Below are 25171 nucleotides of genomic sequence, written 5' to 3' on the forward strand. Positions count from 1 at the left end.
ACTGAATTCTTTAAGGCTGTTTTCCTCTAACCGGACCTCCTTAAATCGTAGCTGGATCCCCTTCCGTTGGCCGAGCTGGGTCTAACCCTCAGACACTTGTATTTTTAATGCTTTACGTGAGCGCTGACGTACCAGCCCGACGTTGCCTCGCGGTTTTAACGGCGTCAGTCTCTCCCACTTTACGATGACGTAAACAGCTGCACCGCAGACGTTCAGACGTTCTCTTACAGAGTGAGAAATGCCAATCACATTACTGCGATACAGAATGACACCTGATCGTTTTTTTATCGATGCCTTTGACTGAACTCACACGGCGTCTGCTCCACGAACACTTTAAGACCATCGCCTCTGTCCTCGTCATCATGTGACACACGTGCACAGCTGTAAGATGAACATACACGATGCTCCCAGCTCGTCTAAACTGAACTCAAACCTTTAACCAAGCCAAGCAAGGTCCTGCGTCCAAAAGTTCAGCTGCACATTAACATCGAGTGCCCTCCTGTCGATGAACGAAAGGAGGAAGAAAGACGATCCAAACGCCGGCGTGAAGCACAGAGTCAAGGTAGCTCTGTGGTTTTATTTTGAAAGGTCACGCTCTGCTGAAACATCCTCACAGCTGTCTGATGTTTTTAACCGTTTATTGGTCCAAACTGCTTCTTCACGCAGGTCGAGGTAGATTTATCATCTCTCCAGACGTCCCAGAGTAACTGTTAAGCCTTAAATAAGCCATAAATTACACGTGAAGCCTGCTGAGAGTGTAAATGTGAGAAGTCCAGGCTTCCAACCCAGGTTTACCTGCATGAGCTCCTGCTTCTCCTTCTCCCCGGAGCTGATGGCGTCGCGGATGGAGCGCACCTCGCTGAGGATGGCCTGGGCCTCCTGCAGCCTGTAACCGGACGGGCTGTTGGACACCTTCTGGTCGATCCTGGAGGAGGAAGAGAAAGAGGAGGAGGTCAGTTAGGATTCAGATTGAAAACCAAGTGAGCAGATGTTTGTTCACTTAGCGGCGCTTTGATACAGGGCCAGAGGAAGCTGCTCAGCGCGAGCACGTCACTCAGCAGTCTTCTCACCTTCGTGGTTTCCAGTAAAAACACGTCATTCAACATCTATCGGCTCTGACTTTTTACTCTTTGTGGCGGAGCGATACACATCGAGTGTAAATGTCAGGGACGAGGTTTGGATTCCACTCATGACTGTAAATCGAGCTCCGATGAACCGAGCTTTGATTTTTCCCCCAGTTTCGGGTACGTCGCGCCCCACAGGTGACCTCAAGTGAGTCAGAACCGAGGAAGCCGACAGGGCCGCGTTCTGACATTAAATCGGAATAATTGTGTGAAAATACGGTCAGGATGTTCTCCCACAGCCGTCCTTTCTCACAGGCATCACAAGCTCAAACGCAACCTTACTGCCCTGCAAAAAATACCATTTACTACGCCATAAATGTGCAACAGTCTTGTATAATTTAGATGGATTCATGAATCCCACGCCTTGTTTCAGATTAAAAGACTCTTCCAGCTCTACTGGTGAACTCATAACTGTCACTGGTATGAATGAGTCACCAGTTTATCAGCTAACGTGTAATCAGGCTGTTGACTACATCAAACCCTCTGCAGGAAATGGTGTGCGGTTTAGGCGCAGGAGCGTCGACCCGGACAGACACGCACGCGCCTCCGGTGGCCGGTCTCTGAATCGCTCAGGGAGGCGGATGAGGTCCAAGCTTCGCCTCGCTGGGTTTTTATTTGTTTCTGTTTGTTTTTGCTGTGAAACAGCTGATGGGACAGATGTTTTCAGGACGCGAGTGAGTGTTTAATCCCTCCTCTAATCGGCCCACAGACCTTTCAAATATGATGGATGATTTATTCTATATTTTAATGAGAAATTAAAAATAACAACACGCTCAGTCGTGGTTGATATTTTAAAAACCGAGCAGTCAGTGGAACGTGTCAGTAATTCCAACTCTAACTACGACGAGGGTCGACTGTTGGTTCAGGTGAGACGCAGGATCCCTGTCACGGCTGCGAGTGCAGCTTGGCTGCGCTCGGAGGCGGCGGCAGCAGCCGTGTAAAGCCCGTCATCGGTAAGTCATGCATGCATCTGAACAACCGGCCCGTCCACATTCTTCAGAGAGGGAAGAGGGGAGGGAGGATCGGGCCGAGAGGGAGCGAGCGAGCGAGGGACAAAACAAGGTAGAGCAGGAATGAGGAAGCGAGCAGGGAGGGAGGCACTTGTCTGTAACAGGCCGAGGGGACGAGTAATCCTCTGACATGGACTCATGTTCACTGAAAGCAGCGCTTCAGATCTAAACGTGCACACACACACACACAGATATATATATAATTTATACAGGAGAGGAGTGTTTGCTGAAGGGGGAGGTGCCCTCTGGGTTTTTATGGTCGAGGGAGGTCACCTGGACCTGGTCATCAGCAGGTCCTGCTCCCGTTTGGGTAAACACGCCTGACACATGTGACCTCAGACTCACGTCCGCACTGAAACCCGCAACTTTAAGGCTGATTCACGGTCACGAGCACGTTTGACCCCGAGTCCTGTCAGACGAGGGCGGGCAGCTCATGAAAATCACTGTGCTTGGTAAGTAGTGTAGTATATTAATCAGCTGTAATCTTTAGGCTCCACCTTTAATACCAAATATAACAACACGTACTTCAATTTACTGAACAGCCATTTATCAATAAACTGAACACATGTATTCAGATTAATCACTTCATATATTTGGACTATTCTCCTTTCAGCTCAGTGTGAAGCTGAAACATCGATAAAGGTTCAAATTAATCTCTGTCTAATTTACAATCACAGGCACATCTGCGAGGTTTCCCTCCATGTTAACAGATTATATTATAATCCTCTACGAGAGCAGGGATGTTGGGCACCTGTCACATCAGCCCTGCCACTTTGTCTCAGCCGGTCTCTGTATTATGACAGACTGGATCAAAGAGCGGTTGCAGACCTGCTGCCGTCTACAACATCCTGGACTTCATTGCATACAGTGTCTGTTTTCCTGAGTGTGCCTGAAGTGTTCAGAAGAAATCAAATCTTTTTCCTTCGTGCTAAAAAATGTGATTTCACGTCAAAACGATCCCAGTCCAGTGTTTTTCTCCTTTAAACATCCAGATTTGTGTGTAATGTTGATGTTTGATGGGACAGCCTGGTTGTTGAATTTGTGGGGAATGCTTTACTGCATCTTTGGTTACAATACTTGCTTGGATTTGATGCATTTATACGTTAGAGCTTGTGCAGGAGCTACAGGTGGATCTGCTGCGAGGCCTCGTTTCCATTTTTCAGAGCGCGGTCCAATGAACGAAGCTAAACTCAAGTCCCGGGAAGCCTGCGTTTACTTTTGGGTTTACATTTTTCTCTCTTTTTTTGCTCGTAAACTTTCACTCTCGTGTGTGGCAGTGAAAACTTATCAGGAGCCGAGCATGTGGCTGCATTCCAGTCTGAGCCGGGGGGGGATTGGCTGTCCGGACGCCGTCTGCGTAGCGAGTGGAGCGGGAGGGGAAAGTCGCGGAGGAATGCCGTCCGACCGCTCGCTCTTTAATCCTCCTGACACTCTCACTGTGCCGTGAGGGGCAAGACAAACAGACCCAACATTCCTGTTCGCACACAGAGGGAAAAAAGCCTCGGCCACTTTAAGTTCATATTCGGAGGGGTGGAAGCAGGTCAGAGGCGAGCGCTCACATCTGCATTGTTCCTGATAGAGTTTAACGATCAGAAGGAACGTGTGATATCAGCCGAGGCAATAAGTGGCGGCTCGTTTACACCACTTCAATCTCCACTTTCACGTTTACAGTTAGACACACACACACACACACACACACACAGACACACACACACACACACACACACACACACACACACACACACACACACACGGGCAAATTCTAAACATCGCTTCACTGTGATGCAGACAACAGAGGAGAGCACGGCGACGATATCGGTCAGAATCTGACACGTTCATGAATTCATGTGACGTGTTTTTCTGATTCTCCTGATCTCAGCTAGAAGACGCTTGTGTTCATTTTATTTATTTATTTATTTATTTTTTCAGTTTATTCATTTTTATTGTTGCCCGTTTTGTTTTCTTGCCGTAGCTCAAGTGCTTCGAATGTAGGGATGGGTATCGAAACCCGGTTCTTGTTGAGAACCGGTTCCCACTGTTTCATTTCCTTGGAATTGTTTGCCATTTTTGCAAACGATTCCCTCATCGATTCCAGAGCGTCATTTACCTGGCAGGAAACACGGCGGCTCAAACGCTCAAAAGTTTGGTTATACTTTACGAGAGCGGATGACAACAGGGCAACTTGCAGTACTTGCAAAGTAGATGTTTCATTTAAGGGAGGAAACACTACGAATATGCAAAAGCATTTGCTCACAAAACACGCGATGACCTTAAATGAATGTCGTGTTTTTAATTCCGCTCCGGACTCGTGAATCTCAACCCAGCAGCAGCGGTAACGTTTGCACGTCCTCTCCTGTTAATGCGGCAGGTAAATAATCAACTAATAGAGCATATTATGTTAGCACGATCTGCCTTATTACAAACCTGCCATTACTGTGCATTTAGGCGACCACGATGAGACAGACAGAGTCTGGCTCAGATGCTGGCAGTTCTCGCTGCAGTCTACCGGCAGCGTCTCCTTTCAGGCCAGGATAGACGAATGTCACCGAGCAGTGACTCAGTTTGTGGTCAAAGGCTTGCACCCGTTTGCCACAGCAGATGATTTTCAGTAAGTGAATGTGTTTAATTGTAGGCAGGGACATTACTGGATATTCTTGTGTAATTGCTACAGAATAATTTATGTTATACTTTGTTATTGCTACAGAAGAATATTTATTTTATTATTTTACATTTACAATTTTTTTTCCTGGGGACCCTGTGACACCCCATTGAAGAGCCGCAGGCTGTGGATCTCTTAAGATCTCACTGTTGGGTTTGTAAGGCCATGTTACTCCTAAGTTTCTATCTTGTTCAAAGAGAAGATATAAAACACAGTTCTAAGCTAATCTTCTTTTTTAAAAAGAGTTGATAAGAGAATCGATAAAGAATCGAATCATTAAACAGAATCGAAAATGGAATCGGAATCGTGAAAATCTTATCAATACCCATCCCTATTCCAATGATAAAACTTTAATTTCAGACTCTTGAACTGTTATTACTGCATAACAGTTTTTTTCCATCCATCGTGAAGCTTTTCCTCCCAGACCAGACATTTGTGTTAGTGTTAGATTTTTGAATTTTCTGGAATAAAACACAGGTGGTGGTTTACTCTGGATGAGGAACAGGAAGAATGAGAACGATAGCCCTGATGATCTGGGATCTACAGTAACCTGTGGTGAATGAGTTGTTTGTATGATAACCTGGTATAATATTCAAAACTGCACCTCAAAAAAGAAAAAGCCCTCCAGATTTCATCAAACAGGAATATTAATCCTGTGTTTGTTTGTGCCCGAAACGTCAACAAGAACTCGAGAACGGCTTCGGTCACACAATCTGAAATCCTTTTGTTCCTCGTTCGGGACGTCACACCAGCTCTGAACAGCACAAACATGGCTGCGCTTGATTTTCAGCCACAGCATCAGTAAACTTCCTCTTTGGCTGACATGTCGATGCAAACCCAGAATGAAAAAGTGAAAACCTGCCCAACAAACTAATATCGAAACAGCTGAGCATTAATCTTTAGGACGTGGCTGCTGATTGTCTCTCCGGGTGGAATTAATCTACCTGTCTGCCCTTTAAACTGGGCTGTGAGACTGAGGGAAGGTCACACAAACACTTTCTATTCATGTCAGATTCTGACCGCCTCGCAAATTAAATAAGGAGCCGAAAAAGGTGAGGACCGAACCCCCCAGCCGGCTGCTCGCGAGCACGCCTGTCAGCACTGCCCTTCAGCGAGGAGGACGGACTCGCTTTGCACCCCTCTGGACTCCAGCAAGGCAATCGAGGTAACGCAGCAAGAAGACACGGGAAACTTCAAAACTCACTCTTTGAGCGTCTCGAAGCCTTGCTCTTTGTACAGCAGCTCCTGCTTCATACAGGCGAGGTCCCGCTTCAACTTGTTCACCTGAGAAGAGGCAGAGACAGGGTGAGGGTTAGAGACCAAACCTCCAGGACCAAAACGTCTTACATCTTTAAAAGTGGCTCACAAATATGGAGTTTAATGCTTCAGAGCAGCTGAGCTCTGTGTGTTACCCTACAGGTGTTTAAACAAGACATTTCAGACAGTTTTTTCTACTCTCAGATCTGTATGATGTCACAGAGAGGGGCTCTCTCTTTATGGGGGGCAACCAATCAGAAGAACGTTGGCTTAAAAGTAGTTGGAGTGAAGGCGACATGGTTTGTATCAAAGGGAGCCCAGTATCAGGCAAATAAGGATCATTCTGAACCGTGAGTCATGCAAAGCGGCTCTAAAAGAGTCCAAAACATCTCACGAGGAAAGAATGAGTTTGGTATGTGGTCGTGCTGCTTTGAACAAATTAAAATGCTGACTATGTGGGGGGGCGTGGCCAGAGTTCGACTCAGGTGACTCTTCAAGTGCATAGTTGATCCACAGCCAGGAGGTGTGTGTGTGACGCTCTTTGTTTTTCCCCTTTCAAGATGAACAACAGCAGGGTTTACACCAGCCTAGGAGGCCAGAAAGCTCAACACCCCCACCCTGCAGCGAAGCGCCCGGCAGCCCGCAGTGCCCGCCGGCCGTTAACGTGTAAACTGTTCACTAATCAAAGCAGGTGGGTCGTCCTCTGCTGTAGGTAAATGTGACTCCGTGCTCTCTCTCACCTTATTTTCCTAATGTTTGTTTACATGCCTGCAGGCTCAGCTAACGTTATGCCTCCTATTTGGACGGAGGTGGTCTTACCCGACTTTTGGCCGTGGATATCTCGGCTTTGAGGATGTCCGGGTCGTACTTGCTGGAAGAGGACGATCTGGAATTCACTGTGGAAACAACGGGACGTTAGACGTTAGAGAGGCTGTGATTTCAGCTTCAGGCTGAGGCCGAAGCATTTGGTACAGTCTCAGTGAGGAAACCTCTGCTGAATTAGTTTTTAACAGAAAAGCTGAAAACCCCAAAAAATTATACAGAATTTATTTATTTTTTAAATGTGACAATGTACAGATTAATAAAAACGTTATTTTACTCTTTTTACTTTTATTGAACTATATTTATTAAATATTTGTATTTTTATTCTGAATTTGAATGCATTTTTAATTTCAATTTTTTTATTTTTAAAAATATTTTCATTTTTTATTTTTTATATCTTGATAAATATTTTTATTTTACTTTTACTTGTTTGTTTTTATGTTAACTTTATTGATATTTATAAATATTATATTTATTTGAAAATTTAAAAAAATTTTCTTTTTTCAAATTAAGGAATTGTTTTTACATTTTAAAGTACATTTTATTATTTATTATTTATTTATTAATTTATTAATTCCCTTTTTTATTTTTAATAGTTTCTTAATTATTTATTTTATCTTTCTATATTCTTTTTATTATTTTCTTGTACTGACGACTGTTTTTGACACTTTTCTCACGATCACATGTATGAATGCGTGATTACTGCTGTCACTGTCACACTGTGTGATGCCAGCAGAATTAGGCGTTCTTCCTCCTGCTCTCACATCAGTGTCGTCTGCAGACATCAGTCACAGACTCCTGCTGACCTCCTCTGTCCATCACATCGCAAACACAAAGAGGTCAGAGCTGATCTCTCGTGTAAAATCAGACAGATGGAGGTTTTTGATTTCGGCCGTCACTCACAGCTCGTCTGCGACGTGGACTTGTCCCTCCACGCGTCGTTGAGCTGGCGGTACTCCTGCTGTGCCAGGCGGAGCCTCTGCTCCTTCACCTGGTAGATCTCCTTCTGGGCGCTGAGCGCGTCGCTGGCCACGGCCAGGTAGTCCCGCAGCATGGCCTCCTGCTCCCGCTGCCACTGGGCCCGCGGGTCCTCCAGCTGGGTGCTCTCTGGAGGAAAACACGATGAAGAGGAAACATGAGCAGGAGTTCAAAGGTTGGAAGAGGCACAAAGCTTAAAAACCTTTCTTAGCTTTCTTTTGATGCAGCAGAGGAACTGATCACAGCTTCTTAATGTACAACAGAACAGAAAAGACTGTTACGACAGTGTAATTCAGCAGTGTCCCATAAACCTGCCGGTCCTTTGCTTCATGAAGCTGAGCCGCCTCCAAGCCTGAGCGAGAGGCTGACTGGTGCCTTAGCTCATTCACAGAGGAGGGAGAAACAGGATGATGAGGAGAGAAACTCACTGGTGTTGTGGTCGACATAGTACGCTCCGACGACGGGGTCGTACGCCTCCTCCCAGCCAACCGGCAGCTCGTCCCCGATGCAGTCGGCGAACGTCAGAGGCTTCGTCTGCCTGAGAAACAGAAAAACAGAGTCAGAGCACAGAAAGCTCTTCATCACTCCTCATCATCAGGGCTGCCACAGATCCGGATGCAAAGGAGGGCTCTGACTCGCCTGTTTGCATGAGTTCTACATGTTTTTGTGTTGCCCGCTCGATGTTTAAGATCGAGTCCATTAAAGCTGTTTATTTGGAAACGCGTCCAAATCAAACCCAAACATTCAAACCCTGCTGAATGAACCCACTCAAACACTGTTTTTATCCCCACTCGCTCTCTGTGTGAAAGCTTCTTCAGCAGCAGCAGCAGGAGGAGGGGGATAGGAGAAAGGCTGGGTGTGTAGGGGGGTGGTCCCTGTCACTCATCACAATAGGAGGAAACCGACCCGCCACATTCCACAGGCGGTGGTGACGCATCGCCTGGAGGTTTCCGGGGCAACCTCTCGACCTCAAAGCGCCTTGGCTGACATTAAATATTAAAAATCCCACGTGGACTCATAACAACCACGTTACCGTGTCATATTCTCCACTTCACAGTCCTGCTGTGCGTGAACTGATCTCAGGACATCAACCAGAGGAAAGCTGGGACTTTTTTATTAAATGCCCACTGAAGACTCATTTTATTTTTTATATTACTCCTACACGACATCTTTAGAAAGCGATTTATAATTTAATTTTGAAATTATATTAACTATATGGAAATGGATGGAAATGAAGGATGCGCCTCCATCTGAGCCGTATTTGTATTTATAGCTTTGCCAGCTTGTCCCCTGCTCTCGGCCTCGCTGTGTGTGCACCTCCTCGCACACAGAGTGGAGCAGGCTTGACTTCAAAGTAAAAGTCGTGCTTTACTGCTGAAACGACACATTTCAAAAAGCCTCAACTTTTACTTTGACGGTCTCCGTTTACAGTTTGCATCACTCTTAGTTTCACAGCTGCTTCATCAGCGGTAACCTGCGAGTAAGCAAAGCACACAGGTCTTTGTCTCAGTACGAGTACCTCTATGTGATCATGTTTCCTCCAGAAACCGCTCACCAACCATTTTTGATCGTTGCCTCGCCAAATGGTTGCTAAGCGCTCACTGTGTGGCTTAAGTTTCTACTTCCCATGTCTGTGAGTCTGCAAGGGTCCGAGTGATGTAAATTTGACCATCAGACAGCGGGCACAGGGGTTTATATGGATGCCATGTGCCTGTTTTGGTGGTCGCGCACACTCGTCCACAGGCAGAGTCCACAGAAGTACAACCGGAATGACCGAGTGTAATCAAGGCTGTAACGACGACTTCTAACTTAAGTGCAACAAAAGCTTCCAAACAAGTGTTTGGCACATAAGAGCTCGAGCGAGTGGGACAGAAGCCGAGAGTCAGCTGTGATTTTCAGTCACGTCGACACGCTCAAGAAGTAAAAGCTGCTGAGTGAAAAAACTCCACACTGTTCGTCCTTTTAATGCCAACTTCCTCCGTCCTGTTTCAGATCTCCTGCTGCTGACGTGAGCTGAACAGATCCACACCCGATCCAGCTGGACTCAGAACCCAAACACTGGATCGTGTCCATAGTTTCTGCTTCTTTGTACTAACAGTACTTATCTTTTTATATATAATTCACAATGTTCACCACATGTTTGGTGAATGGATAACTAAAAGTGAATACTTTCAAAACAGTAAACTGAATATTAATCTGTTTTTTTATGGTTTATATTTTCAGAGATGTTGACATGTTAGCCACAACTTAAAGTGAGTTTGACCCTCGTGGCTCACGTCATCCAAATATGAGAAGCTGAAAATCCACATCCATAAATGATGCTGCCCTCGTTTTCCTCACTTTAAGGTTTCATTTTGTTTAGATACGGAAACTCAAACACATCATCCCAGCGTGCCAATTATCAGTCGACAAAAAGCCTGTGTGTGTGTGTGTGTGTGTGTGTGTGTGTGTGTGTGTGTGTGTGTGTGTGTGTGTGTGTGTGTGAGATAAAAGCATTTGGATGTGTCTGTGTGCTAAGCTTTGTCCAGGCAAACACACAGATGTATGTGTGTTTGATTCACTGATTCCGAGGCTTGTTGCTAGCGTTTCTTTTCAGCGTTCCTTCGTTATGTCGTGACTGCAGATAAACTCGGAGTCGGCTCACTGCTGACGGCAGAAACTGAACTGGGTCCTTTTTCAGCTGATGAATAATGAAAGGGGCCCGGAGAAGACCCCCTCAGCTCAGCTCTAAATTTAGCCGGGGAAGACGGAGAGGCTGCTGATCCCAGAGAGAGCCGGCAGTCCGACCGGCCGGCAGCTCAGGTATCCCATTATTTGATTCCTCTCTTTCTGTTTCCTCCCACTGGCTAAATCCTATCCTCTGATCGTCAAGGGGAGTCGCTAACATAGTCGCTCTCCGTCACAGTTTCCCCTCACAGCGGCGGACCAGCTGGCAGCGGTGGCGACGGCCTTCGTTTCACCGTCAGTCAATCAAATGGTGCTTGTGTGCTTCTCGCATGCTTCACTGCATCAGCGCTCAAACCGCCTGCAACGGCCAAGGGAGCAGATCAAAAACAAGCCACAGTGAGCGTAAACAAGCGTGCCGATAATACCTCAACAATGAGACGTGTTCAGTCATGTGTGTTTGGACCGTTAGTGTCCAAAATCAACAAAATCTAAATCCAGCACACTTTAAGAAGTCCTCACATGCCACAGCGTGAAGGTGAACACCTCGGGTATGTGTGTTCACGTGTTTTTACTTTAGATGACAGGAAAATTTAAAAAAGGCAACTTTCTCCTGAGTGGGATCCCCAAGATGACCATATTAGGGATATCCTCTCTCTATGACATCATACAGATCCAAGAGTAGAAAAAAATTGTCTGAAGCGGAGTGTTTCGATCAGGCTCGCAGGGGCCTGGAGCTGGAAGAGGAAACCTGTTGTCACACAGCTCACCTGCAGGGCTGCCAGTCATCCATGTGGATGCTGGTTTCTACTTCAGACCAGTCGAGCATTACTGAGCTAAATCTCCATTTACAGGGCGCTTCTGAGCGTGGAAATCACGCAAGATTACACATTTAATGCACCGCTGCCATTAGAGAAGCAGTAAACTGTTATTTTCTTTGCACTTACAGATTTTAAAACTACATCCTGTGAGTTTGGGCGTAAGCGGCAGGATTCAGAGGGGATAATGCTGGAGTCGCCAGCCCCACCACAAAAAAAAAAAAAAAAAAAATTTTAATTGCACCAATTACAGGACTTTTAGCGTCACATGAAAGGCTGCACATTTTTGAGCTCACACGAGACTCAAAGAAGAAGCATAAAAGTCATTCTGGTGACGTTCTGGTCAAAAATGAATTTGCAGTCTAACAAAAGTGGGTGAAAACCTGATACGAGTACGTGCACCCCCCCACGCTCAGGTTTCACATACCAAGGTAAACACTGAGCCGAGCCTCGGCGCTCTGATGCAAACTGACAAAACGAGAGGCAGAGTGCAAACACACAGGGCGGCGAGCTGCATAGCTGAGCGGTGAGTCAGGCGGCGTGCAAATTCCTCAGGTTGAGTTATGAGGCTTCAAACCAGTTCATAGCTGCTCAAGGTCCAACTGTAAAACACCCTCACCACATCACAGCCATAAAGCTCCACCGACAGATAACCGGTGGATTCATTACCGAGACGGCCTGCCCCGTGTCACCCACCTCATACCTGCGTTATCTGACCAATAACATTCCTTTGTTCTGATGACACACGTTCAGGGCCAGCAGCAGAGACCTGACGCGGCAGTCTGGACAGTTTATAAGCACTTTCCTCATTCTTTGAGTCTCGAGGTGTAAAACCTCCCGCTGAGAGCGAGAGGTTGTTGACTGTACAAGAAGAAGAGCGGATGATACGTTTGAATTTGGACTCCACATCCCTGTCATCCAAACCTGTACGCCGGCTAAAGCTGCAGACCTTGGGCTGTGGAGCCCGCTGCCCTCTATAGATGGGTTTCGCTTCCCAACAGATGACGCAGTTTTGTAAAAAAAATAATGCATTTTTGCTTTTAAAGCTCAGTGAAAACCCGTGTCGACCAGTTTACCGCCCCAGAAAAGCAGGTGCTGCGTCCAAACTTTGGGCGCCTGCAGAAGACTCAAGGTCTGCATCGTCCAAACTCTGACCTCGTCGTGTCCTTCAAGGTACTCAAACTGATTACAAACAGTTTCTTTATAAAGGAAAGCAACGTAATTCAAAATGAATCAAATGACATCCAAACATTTTTCAGCGTGGTTTGAATCAGCGAGGACAAAATGACACATGTGTAACCGCATCTGTGTTTTTAACCCCGTCAGACACTCAACACCCCGGGTACACTGAGCCGTCACCCAACATCAGCTGCAGGTGTCGTTTCATACATTAAAACAGCCATCTTTATTATATTTCCCTTTACAGAATCATTTATTATATTACAGTCACATTTTTAAGTTGACATTTTACCGTATTTTTAGCGTTTTACTTATTTATTCCATTTATTTGAGCTCTAAATGGAGTAAAACTAACAATCACTCAAAAATGATTATTTTTTGTATTTTTTTTATCCAATTGATTAATTTTGTCTTCTGAGTTATTCTCCTTTTAATTATTTCAACTTAATTAATTCTTCTCAAGCCACAGTTTTGTTATTAGTTGGATATATGTTGCATATATATTAGGGGTGCAACCATACACAAAATTCACGATTCGATATTTTTTCGATACAAAAAAAAAATGTTCATGCCTTTTTAATTTGTCATTTATTAAAATTATAAATATATATTTTAACTCAAAGGTACAGTTTTTAAATTTAATGTTTCTGAAACAACAAAGGAATAAAAAAATAAATGTATCTGATTGAGGAATCACTCATCTTTGGAAAAGAGAGTTTATTACAGAGAAATGTCTCTTTCCAAAATAAAAGCTATACTATACGCTTCTTCTGGGCTATATTCTCAGCAGCATATTAAACATATCAGGTCCCCATAAGGAGAATCCTGTGCTAACGGCTGTCTAAATGACTCGGGTAAAGTTTGTAGCATGCGTGCTTGTTGTTTTTGTCTGCTTCCACTTGTCTTTGCACTAGGATGATGTCAGCGTAAATGTGCAGTCATATTCGTTGTGTTCCCACTAGTGCTGTCAGGTTAACCCCGTTGAAATGACCTTAACGCCACAACACGGCAAATCTCCGTTAACGAGCTACCTCTGATCGCCCCGTGCCTGGGGCAGGACGGCCAACACGTTAACGAGCTAACTGCGCTAACACACTAGTTCCCACCCATGTAATTGAGCATTGCGTGGCACATCCGACATACTGTTTTACTTCAGTCCATGACGCGCTTACCTTCAGGGTCATACGTCACATGAAAACCAAAATAGTTCCAAAGGCCAGATCTGAATGAGGGTGGGGGAGGTTCAATTTGCCATGTTGCAAGGAGAGCTTAACTTCTATCTCGCTAGCTTGCCCTGCGCTCTTCCTTCTGACTATGCTTTCTGTGTTGAGCACTCAGTGGATCTGCGCTCGACTCCTAGGCGGAGTAGTCGAACGCAGATCCACTGAGCGCTCAACACAGACAGCATCGTCAGAAGGAAAGTTGATAAAATAAATTAAAAATTTGTATTGTTCGATACATATGCGTACCGAACCGAAAGCACTGTATCGAACGGTTCAATATCGATACGAATATCGTTGCACCCCTAATATATGCGTGTATCTTGAACATCTGGCCATCAGAACGTGGATTTTGACTGAATTTTCAGCTTTAATGATGACTAAAGACCTCGCACTGTTAAATGTTGAAAACCGAGATCAGAATCAGGATGAGTGTCCATGGATGAGGATGAGTTTTCTCGTGTGAATTTGTGTTTAGTCTGGGACGTGTTTGTTTATGTTAAAATAAAAATCTAAAACAGAAATCCTGGTTCTGTTTTTTACTTGTTTTCTTCCCCTCGTTTCTTCTTTTCATTCGGGCTGAAGTTCTGCATAAACCGCTGCATGCTGAGCGAGCTTTAGAGCCCAAGGCCACCATTAAAATGGGACTGCACAATTCACAAATAGCCTTGTTAATTAACAAAGAGCAGTTTTTATAGCTTCAGAATCAGGCCATAACAGCGCAGGAGGAAAGCACAGTGACAGAAAATAACAAATATTCCTGCACAGCTGCAGGTGGACTCCATATTCAAATACAGAGCATCAGCTAAGCTGCTGCTCTCGCTTTAAATACAGGACGAGTGTAAGAGATGCTCCGAGTGTGGAAATCAGACTCGCTGTCCGTCTTCATTCCTGACTACAATGGGAGGATTTACACATGACTGCAGCCTTCAATTCAAACCACCTCGTCCCCAAGGTTCCTTTACGAGAAACGATGCTGTAATCCAGAGCAAACATCGATGAGCGCATGAAGCGATACGGGAATGAGGGGGAAACCTGTTCGACGCTGCAGGAGTAAAAACAAACAGCGGAGAGGTCGTCCTTCCATTTGTGGGTCAGCCTTTAAGTTCACGCGGTGCACATTTCTGCTGTCAGGCGAACGCACGTCTGACAGCGGGAAGCGTTCCACCTTCGTTTCCTCTCCGTGTGAAGAAGTCAAAACACGTCATCTTCCAGGTGTTTGAACTCATCACAACGAGCTACACCCAACACACAAACACATCCTGTTCCAAAGTTTCACCCCATGAAGCCACACACGAACGCCGCGGGGCCTGAGGGCTCACGCTGGGTCTTTCCCAGAAGCATCAATCAGACACGTTAACCAAAATTAAGCCTTTAAAGTCGCCGCCAAGCTGAAAGTCCCTGAGCCACTGTTACCTACACATGTACACTCGGTACTCATTCAGAGGGTTTGCTTACATTTATTTACTTTTCCTCAAAACTGCTTTTGTATGTCCTCTAAATCTTCCAGGCTTTAAGCTTCTTTCTTTAACTCAAGTCATCCAAAGTTAATCATGAACAAGACGGAGGCAGGTGAAGGAGGAACTGGGTGACCTCCATCTAAAGAAGAAAGAGTGGGAAGCAGGGGTTTCTAATTCATAACTGCTGTAATTTTACAACATGAATAAAACCAACTCTTTAGATGAAGGAGGAGGAGGAGAAATGGCTCGTGAAAGCTTTTGTTTCTGCACCAGTCCGACCAAAGTAAAACCCTCTCATGCTTTGCTGAATAATAAGTCATGAGAGTCGCTGGTTACGCATTAAAACCAGCACGGAGCGGCGGTTAGATCCCGGTTTACAGTTTGCAGGGCCTCACGCTGCACTTTGACCCCGTGCACCTTGGCAGGCAGTGAAAGGGATTTCAGATGAATCGGGCCTTTTGGTTGGCGGCTCTGCGAGCGCTCGGCCCCTCACGTTGTGTGTTTCAGGAATGCGCCTGTGTTGTTTTTTGTGGGTTTTTTTAAATTCAGGACTTTTGTTTTCTTCTTTCTGCACTTTTAAGACTGTCGAGTGTAAAACAACCAGAGGAGAAATTCTCCATTCCACCTTAAAACACACCAGCGACTGTGTGTTTGTTATCTCACCAGCAGCCCAAATAAGTGGAGGCCGACAACCGACGGTACGCTGACACCTGCAACAAATTCTCACTTCCTCTGCTGACTGCAGCTCATCTTGTTTTAATAAAAAAACAGAAAAACCTGAAGATTTAAAAGATTTCTAAAAATTCCCAGCTGGTAACTTCGATCGCCTCCCGGCAGTTATTTTATAGACCGTGAGCTGACTTTGCCCTGTGTGATCAGTCTGGTTTTGTTCAGATTGGTGTTGGGTTTTTTTCGCATAACTGCTCAAAAAGACATGAAAGTGTCACCAGATCAATGTTTCTCACACTCGGATCTCTCTGGGAATCTGCCACAAGCCGTCGGGCAGCTACACCGCCCGTGAATAAAGACCTGGATGGGAAGCTTGACATCTGCAGAGATCCAGCTACAGGACAGGCAGCTAACTGTGGTTGCCTCCACCAAGGAAAAGCTTTGAATGAACTCTGATGAGACCCTGTAGGGGTGTCGACTGTTAACAGTCCATTAACACTAATACATGCACGAGATCTTCATGGTCAACTTCAGGATTTGTTTGTGGAAAAATGGACAAAAAACCTGATAACATAGAAACTATGATTCTTCCAGGTGTTCTGTGTCATGTCACATTTGACCCCCGACCTCCCCTAGAAGGTCACTATATTGATCTGCAAGTCAAAGTGATAACAATGCTACATAGAGCATTAAAGTTAAAGTTATGTTTTTTTACTGCCATTTCTTGTTCTGCTAACATGAAGGCATGAAGTGATTCATGGGGGTTCTAAATTATCACCTCATGTTGGACTTCTGACCTCTTCTTCAAGCTCAAATAAGGTCAAACCTCCATAAAATACCATGTCACATTTGACCTCTGACCTCACTTTTATATTTCCCATCTGGCTTTCCTTCAAGTTGACCTCATTGTGTTTTAGAGAAAGTAAGAGAAAGACAGTGAGCTGTTTAGTTAGTGAATAAACTATAGTATAATAATAATAATAATATATCACAAGTAGGGCTGGGCCAGCTCATACCGTTCACAGTAATACCGGTATAATGTTGGGCAACGATAAGAAAATGAAATATCGCGATAGAATATGGGTAAAACGCGCAGGCGCAGGGCCTTTGTTTTCATACGCACATGGCAGAAAAAGCATGGCAGCGACGGAGAATGAGAAGGGCGAGAGCGGATCGTTCAATGAAACGATGAACCAGAATTGGTTTGTAAAAATGCTGCAACTTCAGTGGTGTGGAACTGGTTTAGCTTTCCCCCGTCAGATACACAACAAAGCACTATTTTTGGTAGCGCATGCTAGCGGGCCGTCGTTATTACCGTGTTGTTTGGAAAATACGGCGCACTTAAAATCAATCCTTTGATTTTTCTGAAAATCGACAGAGCCCCTTATAATCCCGTGTGCCTTATGTATGAACTCTGGTTGTGTTTACTGACCTCGAAACGATTTTATGTACACGGCGCTCGAAAATCTGTCAAATGTTTCAGTACGACTTTGCTAAGCTACGAAGCCGCACCGCTTGATGGATTGTTGGAGCATTACGGCTATCGTAGGCGGAGCCTCGCGGAGTGATACGTACTGTGCTTCAACATAATATTACTGTATTGTGTGTGTATAACCTCTTTTTAAGTTTTGTGGATATTATACATGGTTATGCTGAGGATATGTCGGCCAGTTTCCACTGTAAATGCCTTTTAGTTAAACTGTCAGCGAGGAATTTGCATTTGCACTGTTACATTTTTATCTAACTTTAATGCACATAAAAACAGCTGCTTGTTTAAGTGAAAATACATTGATGGGGTTTTTTGCACTAATAAAGTTGTGGAGTTGTAAAGTATTTTGTCTAGTGTCAGTTATATCGTCAGTTATATCGTTATCGCAAATTTTCAAATGTATATCGTGATAAATATTTCTGGTCATATCGCCCTGCTCTAATCACAAGCTCAAGGTTCTTCATGTCCAGTTATTTAAAACTCCATGTTTGTGTAATCAAAGTAAACATCTGTCACGCTGCCCTTCACTGCACTACAAACTTCTGAAAGTTCATTTAAAAAGAACAAAGAAAACAAAGTGAATGTGTAAAAAAAATACAGCGCTGTTCTCTTCAAAGCAAACGCCACCCACAGAGCGAGAGGGTTGGTGGCGGTTTGCGCTCTCAGAGTGCTTCTTGTTTATTAGCTGTTATTTATTAGGCCGGTATGCGATTGGTTTGGCTTGTCTGTCTGGTTATTTACGTGCAGGTAGAGCTGGGCGATAGAACGATAACGATATGTATCGCGATATAACTTTTACTCGATAGAGAAATTAAACTATCGCGATAGACCTCGCCGCTCTTGTCCTCTTAAAAAAAAGAAAGAAGAAAAAAGAAAAGAAAAAAAAAAAAAAAAAAAAAGGTCAGCCAATCCAAATTAAGTAGCGCAGAGCCGAACCAATCACAGCCGCAGCGTCACGTCGCGTGACTTGTTACGTACAGCACAAGTGCCAAGCGTGTGTTTGTTTGGGAAGCAGCCAGCGCGTAATGGAGCCAGCGCGTAATGGAGGAAATGAGTGTGCCGACTAGAAAAATCAACCGAGCGTGACCGAAGAGAAAACAGATGATGGTTCCAACGCCGGAGAGATTGTCGAACGGAAGAGCCATAGAAGTTCCGTAGTGTGAAGGTATTTCGGCTATTTCAAGTCTGACAAAAAACAGAGTAGCGTGCACTGTAAATGTGCCGAAAGCAAGTCTGGAAATACAATAAACTGGTGCATGCGTCACACTGTGCGCCACGTTATTGTTTCGGTGAAATGAATTTCTACAATACTGTTAATTCTACTCTCTGCAGTGTTTAAATGCTTACATATACACACAGTTACTGTCGGTCCACACATACGACTCTGTTCTGCTTCTATGCCCCAGCTTTGTTTACTTTTTCCCACCGAGGCTTCTAGACTTCTGATTGGCCAACATTTCTGCACGGTTAGGAATCTAGCGCCACCTGCTGCTTTGGCATGTTCATAGCAGCGTTTTCCTTCATTTCTCCCTTTATGTGTGGACGGGATTATTTTTTAAAACGAAAACGGAAAATCTCCGTTTTCAAAAATACCCGTGTACGTGTGGACGTCGCCTCAGTCTCTGACTGGAAGCGCTAATTCGTCATTCGGCTTTTGTCAGACTAAAGTAACTGTTAAAACTGTTTGAAAAGCTAAGCTATACAACAAGGAGAGATTGAGAATTTCCTTTTAGTTCTCAGTTTATTTGATATTGACAAAAGTTAGTCAGTTTTGTCTGTTCTTCTGTAACACAAACTAAGATTTATTTTTAGAATTAATATTTTGTTTCTAAGTGGAATTGACAATTTAGTCTGTTTCATTTGTTCTATTTTGAAACTTAAACGCTTTAGCGGCTGCCTTTAGTGTAGTTTGTAATATTTGCCTTTATTTATCTGAAAAAGTCTCATGTTCCTTAAGTACATCTACCCTGTTGAACTTATTATGGGAAATAAATATTTAAATAAAAACAAGCTGCTGATTATTTCACATTTTACTTGTGAGCAACGGCACATTTAAATCTTACAAATATAGTTATTTGGCTTATATCGTGATAGATATCGTTATCGCCTGAAATGAAAAAAACATATCGTGATATGAAAACATCTCATATCGCCCAGCTCTACGTGCAGGACGTCTAAAGATTGCCAGAAAATGTTTTCAAACTGTTTTATTCACCGGAGTTTTTACTGAAACATAGCAGACATTCCTGGAATATCACATGCTTGGAAATTGTGGGAAAAATGTGAAGATTTCTGTTAAATGCGGTGAAACAGACTTCTGACGAATCAGGAACCATGCAGAGTCAGCCCCCTCACCCCAGAGGCATTTTCTGAGTCCGTTTACTTACAGGAAACTTTATCAGAGGTTTGGAATTATTCTGGGAGTCAAATGTTCTTGATTAAGAAAAACGGGCAGACATTCAAAGATGGAATCATCCTCATTTTAATCTAACAGCTGGAAGCACGACCACTTCTCAGACACAGTGTCAAAGTCTGAGGGGTCTTAAGTGACTGGTAAGACTGAAAAACCCTGTATAAACCCACCCTCCCCTCTGCGCTGTGGTGAGCTGAACATGCGAGTCATTGTCACGCTCGCCTCTTTAAGCCTATTACACTAATGGTTTCTACGAGAGAGGAGAAAAGAACAGGTAACACACCTCCACGCCTGACAGCAGGAATGTAAATGAGCAAACAAGAAAGCACCTCTGGCATCCTGAGCTATGAGATACCCAAGGTTTTATGACAGGTTAACAAACTGAAGGAGGCTTTCTGCTCTGTGACACACTCAGCTCGAGGTTCCATTCTGAGATTATTCCCGAGAGAAGGAATGATTCCTCACGCAGAGGTAAACAGGTATTTGGAGTGAGTTATTTGGAGGAACCTCACTGGACTGGCTGTTCATTACTGACCCGTTTAATCATTAGCAAGATATCAAAAATCATCTACTACAAACACAAAATGACAAACCATCCAGAAGCCAAAAATAATAACGTTGCTAAAAAGTTATTTAAGAGCAGTCTAGGTGGTCTGATTAAACATTAATAAATGAACATGTTCAGGCTGCCAAGAGCTCAAAATACTTCACTAGCTTCCAGCTGCCTCACTGCAGCAATAAAAGCATGATTACAGGGTAAAAATGAACTTTTCCCATACTTATATATATATATATATATATATATATATATATATATATATATATATATATATATATATATATATTAGGGGTGCAACGATATTCGTATCAATATTGAACCGTTCGATACAGTGCTTTCGGTTCGGTACGCATATGTATCGAGCAATACAAAATTTGTAATTTCTTTTATCAACTTTCCTTCTGACGATGCTGTCTGTGTTGAGCGCTCAGTGGATCTGCGTTCGACTACTCCGCCTAGGGTCGACAGTGCAGCCTAGGCGGAGTAGTCGAATGCAGATTCACTGAGCGCTCAACACAGACAGCATCGTCAGAAGGAGCAGGGCAAGCTAGCGAGACAGAAGTTAAGCTCTCCTTGTAACATGGGCCTCCCCCACCCTCATTCAGATCTGGCGTTTGGAATTATTTTGGTTTTCATGTGACGTATGACCCTGAAGGTAAGCGAGTCATGGACTAAAGTAAAACAGTATGTTGGATGTGCCATGCAATGCTCAATTACATGGGTGGGAGCTAGTGTGTTAGCGCAGTTAGCTTGTTAACGTGTTGGCCGTCTAGCCCCATGCACGGGGCGATCGGCGGTAGCTCGTTAACGGAGATTTGCCGTGTTGTGGCGTTAAGGTCATTTCAACGAGATTAACCTGAAAGCACTAGTGGGAACACAACGAATATGACTGCACATTTGCGCTGACATCATCCTAGTGCCAAGACAAGTGGAAGCAGAAAAAAAACAAGCAAGCATGCTACTAACTTTAGCCGAGTCATTTAGACAGCTGTTTAATATGCTGCTGAGAATATAGCCCAGAAGAAGCGGATAGTATAGCTTTTATTTTGGAAAGAGACATTTCTCTGTAATAAACTCTCTTTTCCAAAGATGAGTGATTCCTCAATCAGATACAGGGCTCGCAATATCGCTAGCCCAACGTCCCGGGGCTAGCGATTTTTTCAGTCGAGGTACCAAAATCTATCTCTGCCCTGCCCGTCGGGCTATTGTAGGAAGGAAAAATATATGTCAATTAGGGCTGCCACGATTAGTCGACTATCAAAATCGTCGACGACTGATTTAATAGTCGACGCGTCGTTTGAAGCTTTGTAAGATCCCAAAAGACGCAGGAATGAGTAGCAGGATTTAAGAGTGTAATAACGGACTGAAACAGAAGATGGCAGCACTGCATGTACAAGGATGCCAGCTGCCGTTAAACCCCGAAGAAGAAGAAGCTGTGTCCCAGAATTCATAGCGCAGCCCAGCTCAGTTTCCAACAATGGCGGCAGCTAGTTAGTTTTAATATTACTCTTATTATTCTTTCTGGGTCACAAAATAAACGTTTAACATATTTTCAGGCGAGAATGTAGCTGTGTAAACCTCAAATATCTGCTCAGTTTATCAAGACACCGCATATTTTCAAAAGCGCTCCGACGTTTTCGGAGACGTCTGTTACCCACTAGCTCGATAGCTAGCCGGGGGCTAGGCTCACTAGAGCCCAGCGGACTCCCGGCAAATCGTTTTCAAACCCACCGCCGTCTTTCGCTACTCAGGTTAAACATGATATAGAAGTCACTTAGATAACTTAAAAATGTTATTGTTTGGCTTTTTTTTAGTATTTTATTTGTTCCTGAGTAAATCGGTTTGGCTGAGATTAAAGTTATAGTTTTTACACAGCTGAATAAACGTCAAGCAGACAGCTGATTATCAGAAGTGTGAGATGCTCGAGAATTTACTCCGGTGTCCTGTTATATTTTAGATAGCAAGGAGTTTATTAAACTTCACTGAAACAATCTGCAAATTTCATTAAAATTTAATAAACTATCATCTTGTCTTTATTTTTAGTTAGCACAGACCTTAAACACTTAAAGCTGTAAGCTAATGATAGTTATATAAGAGCAGATGCTGCTGGTGCAATAAGCTGTACTTTTATGTCCAATGGATGATGATCTGATTAGTCGACTAATCGCAAAAATAATCGGTGACTAGTCGACTATCAAAATAATCGTTTGTGGCAGCTCTAATGTCAATGCTTTTGCATTCTTTCAGAAATGTAGCTGGGTAATTATGTCATTGGCATCGGTGAGCCACTGTCAATATGTGACATATTGAAATCGCGTTTGAATTTGCGCTTGTTGTTTGCTTTCACTTTGCAATCATGCGAACTGTGTATAGAGAGCGACAGCACTGATCTGTGAGTGATGATAATTTGCACACCAATTCCTCTGACATCGTCTTATTAATCGTTAGCTTACTATGCAAACATGACAAGTGAAATCTCCCGCAGCAAGCTTAAACATGTGAGAGGTTGATCGCGCAGAGAATCGCTGAGCTTATGTGAGTGCGTGTGTAAAAGCAGCAGGATTTATATTTGACTACGATGACCTGGATGACTGAGAACCTTCACAGACAGATATATATTTTAGTTCTGCTGAGCCAAATAAGACAGGTCAGGGTGAAGAAGTGACAGCCAAAGAAAAGCTTACCACAAAACGGAGAAGTTATGACAAATCAGACTATAAGGCAAAAAGAAAGTGCAGCTTTATAGTTTCATGGACAAAAGAATTTCTGTGGCTGCAATATGACGAGCTAAATAACCAGGGCTGCACATAAGTGGTCCGCAGGTGCGCATTCGCTGTCAAAATAAAAAACACGCACAAGGGTTAGGGTTAAATTTAAAAACTGTAATTTTGAGTTAAAATATATATTTATAATTTTAATAAATGACAAATTAAAAAGGCATGAACATTTTTTTTGTATCGAAAAAATATCGAACCGTGACACCAAAGTATCGAACCGAACCGTGAATTTTGTGTATCGTTGCACCCCTAATATATATATATATGTACATAAAATGCATTCACTCTAATTTACAGATAATAATTCATACAGGTGATTGGCTTTCACTGCAATTAATTGATTACTGTGCACACCTGTGAGGCTGATTCATCAGGTAGCCATCACCTTCTGTTTCACCCACCTTGACTCCAGCAGCTACCCATTTCATTCACGCCTCAGTCACACCAGCTGGAGACTACCCGGCAACCACCGTTGCTAGGGAATAACAAGTATTCCACCATCCAGCTGTGAGTGGTTGCTGTGAAACTGACTGGTCAGTGTTTCCCTGGTAACCAACAGTCGCTAGGGAAAAATAAAGTATTCCCGACCAGTTGGCGAGTAGTTTTGGGAGGTTGTATGCAATTGCTTGGTGGTTAGTTGGTGAGCGTTTCCAAATGAGTGGGCGTCCTCCAAGCAAACTAAAGGTGATCAAAGCAACCTGTGAGCCACCAAAGCAATCCCAAGGAGGATTTTGGTGCAGCACCCTCTTTGCAACCAATTTAAAACCAGGCACCAACCAGCAACCACTCTCCAACCAATCAGAGGTCTCTAGCTGTTGGCCAGCCACTGGGCAACTCTTTTATTGGAAGGTTCATACCAACTCTCCTCCATCACCTGCTACCACTGATTTTACTATGATGTCTTATCAAATAACTTAATAAACAAATAAACCTGCCAGAAAACTGGGAACAAGGTCCCTAAAATCAGGCATTACTGGGATTAGTGTGACTGGCTTTTACCTGCGACAGCTCCCTAAATAAAAAAGCCTCAGGTTTAAATATTGGTTTAAATATTCGTCATATACGTCAGGTTTAAATATTGCACATTAAATCCATATCAAGGTACTTCAGTGCAAACATGGTGTGGAACTCTGTGTTGACTTCATGAACAGACAACGATGTTTGGGCTAAAAGGCTCACACCTCCTCGTTTACCGCATGAATGGAGCCTTTAACACATCATGTATTTACATGTATGTGCTTTGACTATCTGCCAGAGGTCAAAGGTCGACGGCACCTGTCCTCGCGCAGTCCTACCTGTCTCTGGGGTCGATCCAGCTCGTGCACTGGTTAATGTGGTCAATGTAGTAAACTTTGCCATCAAAGTCTCTGGCTTCCTCCCAACCGTCAGGTAGTGGCAACTCCTTCCTCGGCATGTCAGGCGAGTCTCCATGTAATGAACTCCTCTCTACTCAGAATCATCGCGAAGAGATACCATCATCATCATCACCATCACAGTCAGACTCTACATCTGCAGTTAGTCCCCAAATTCAGAGTCTGGCTGGATTAGGCCATGGTAAAAATCCATAATAATCCTCAGATTAACAATCAGACCCTGAACAGGAGGAGGAGGAGGAGGAGGAGGAAGAGGAAGGGGGTAAAACAAACTGTTTCATCAGGCTGCACTTGTGCAACAATTCATCCCGGTTTGAGAGCCTCAAAGTATCCGTAACGTAAACACAGCAGCTGGAGGAGTGTCCAGGACGGTCTGGAGTTTCCCAGGTCCGCGGGCAAACTTTGAGGCGGCCTGGAAGAACTTTTTCGGGATGATTATCCACGCTCCGCCGAACACGGACGGGGTCCTGCTGACGCCGGTGGTACTGCTGCTCGGGTTTAACGGAAACACACGGGGAGCCCCGTAGAAACCTCCAGATTAACAAAACGCAGACTTAGAAAAGGGTGGAGCAGCAGCCAGCGTCCTCGCGTTCCCTTATAACACCCCCAAACCCGCAGAGCTGGGGCTCGGCTCCTCTCCGTGCCGACAGGCCACCATGTTTAGCCGCAGTAACCGACGCTAGCCTCCAGCCTGCGGGAC

The 25171-nt window shown here is 44.1% G+C and overlaps 1 protein-coding gene across 1 annotated transcript in view; it reads right to left on the bottom strand.

The window, feature by feature from the left end:
• The window catches only part of wwc1 (WW and C2 domain containing 1), a 42721-nt gene extending 18060 nt beyond the window's left edge, over positions 1-24661 (bottom strand). The window contains exons 1-6 of the mRNA XM_085364727.1: positions 24394-24661; positions 8279-8388; positions 7776-7979; positions 6870-6946; positions 5998-6077; positions 796-925 (exon numbers count right to left, since the gene is read on the bottom strand). Coding sequence (XP_085220853.1) covers positions 796-925; positions 5998-6077; positions 6870-6946; positions 7776-7979; positions 8279-8388; positions 24394-24512 — 720 coding nt within the window. The 5' untranslated portion in view covers positions 24513-24661. The remainder of the gene's footprint in view (positions 1-795; positions 926-5997; positions 6078-6869; positions 6947-7775; positions 7980-8278; positions 8389-24393) is intronic.
• Positions 24662-25171: the final 510 nt, after the last annotated feature.

Source organism: Diplotaxodon limnothrissa, linkage group LG10 (assembly GCF_057381915.1).
Source record: "Diplotaxodon limnothrissa isolate DT_005_m linkage group LG10, D_limnothrissa_male_GT1.1, whole genome shotgun sequence".
Lineage (NCBI taxonomy): Eukaryota > Metazoa > Chordata > Actinopteri > Cichliformes > Cichlidae > Diplotaxodon > Diplotaxodon limnothrissa.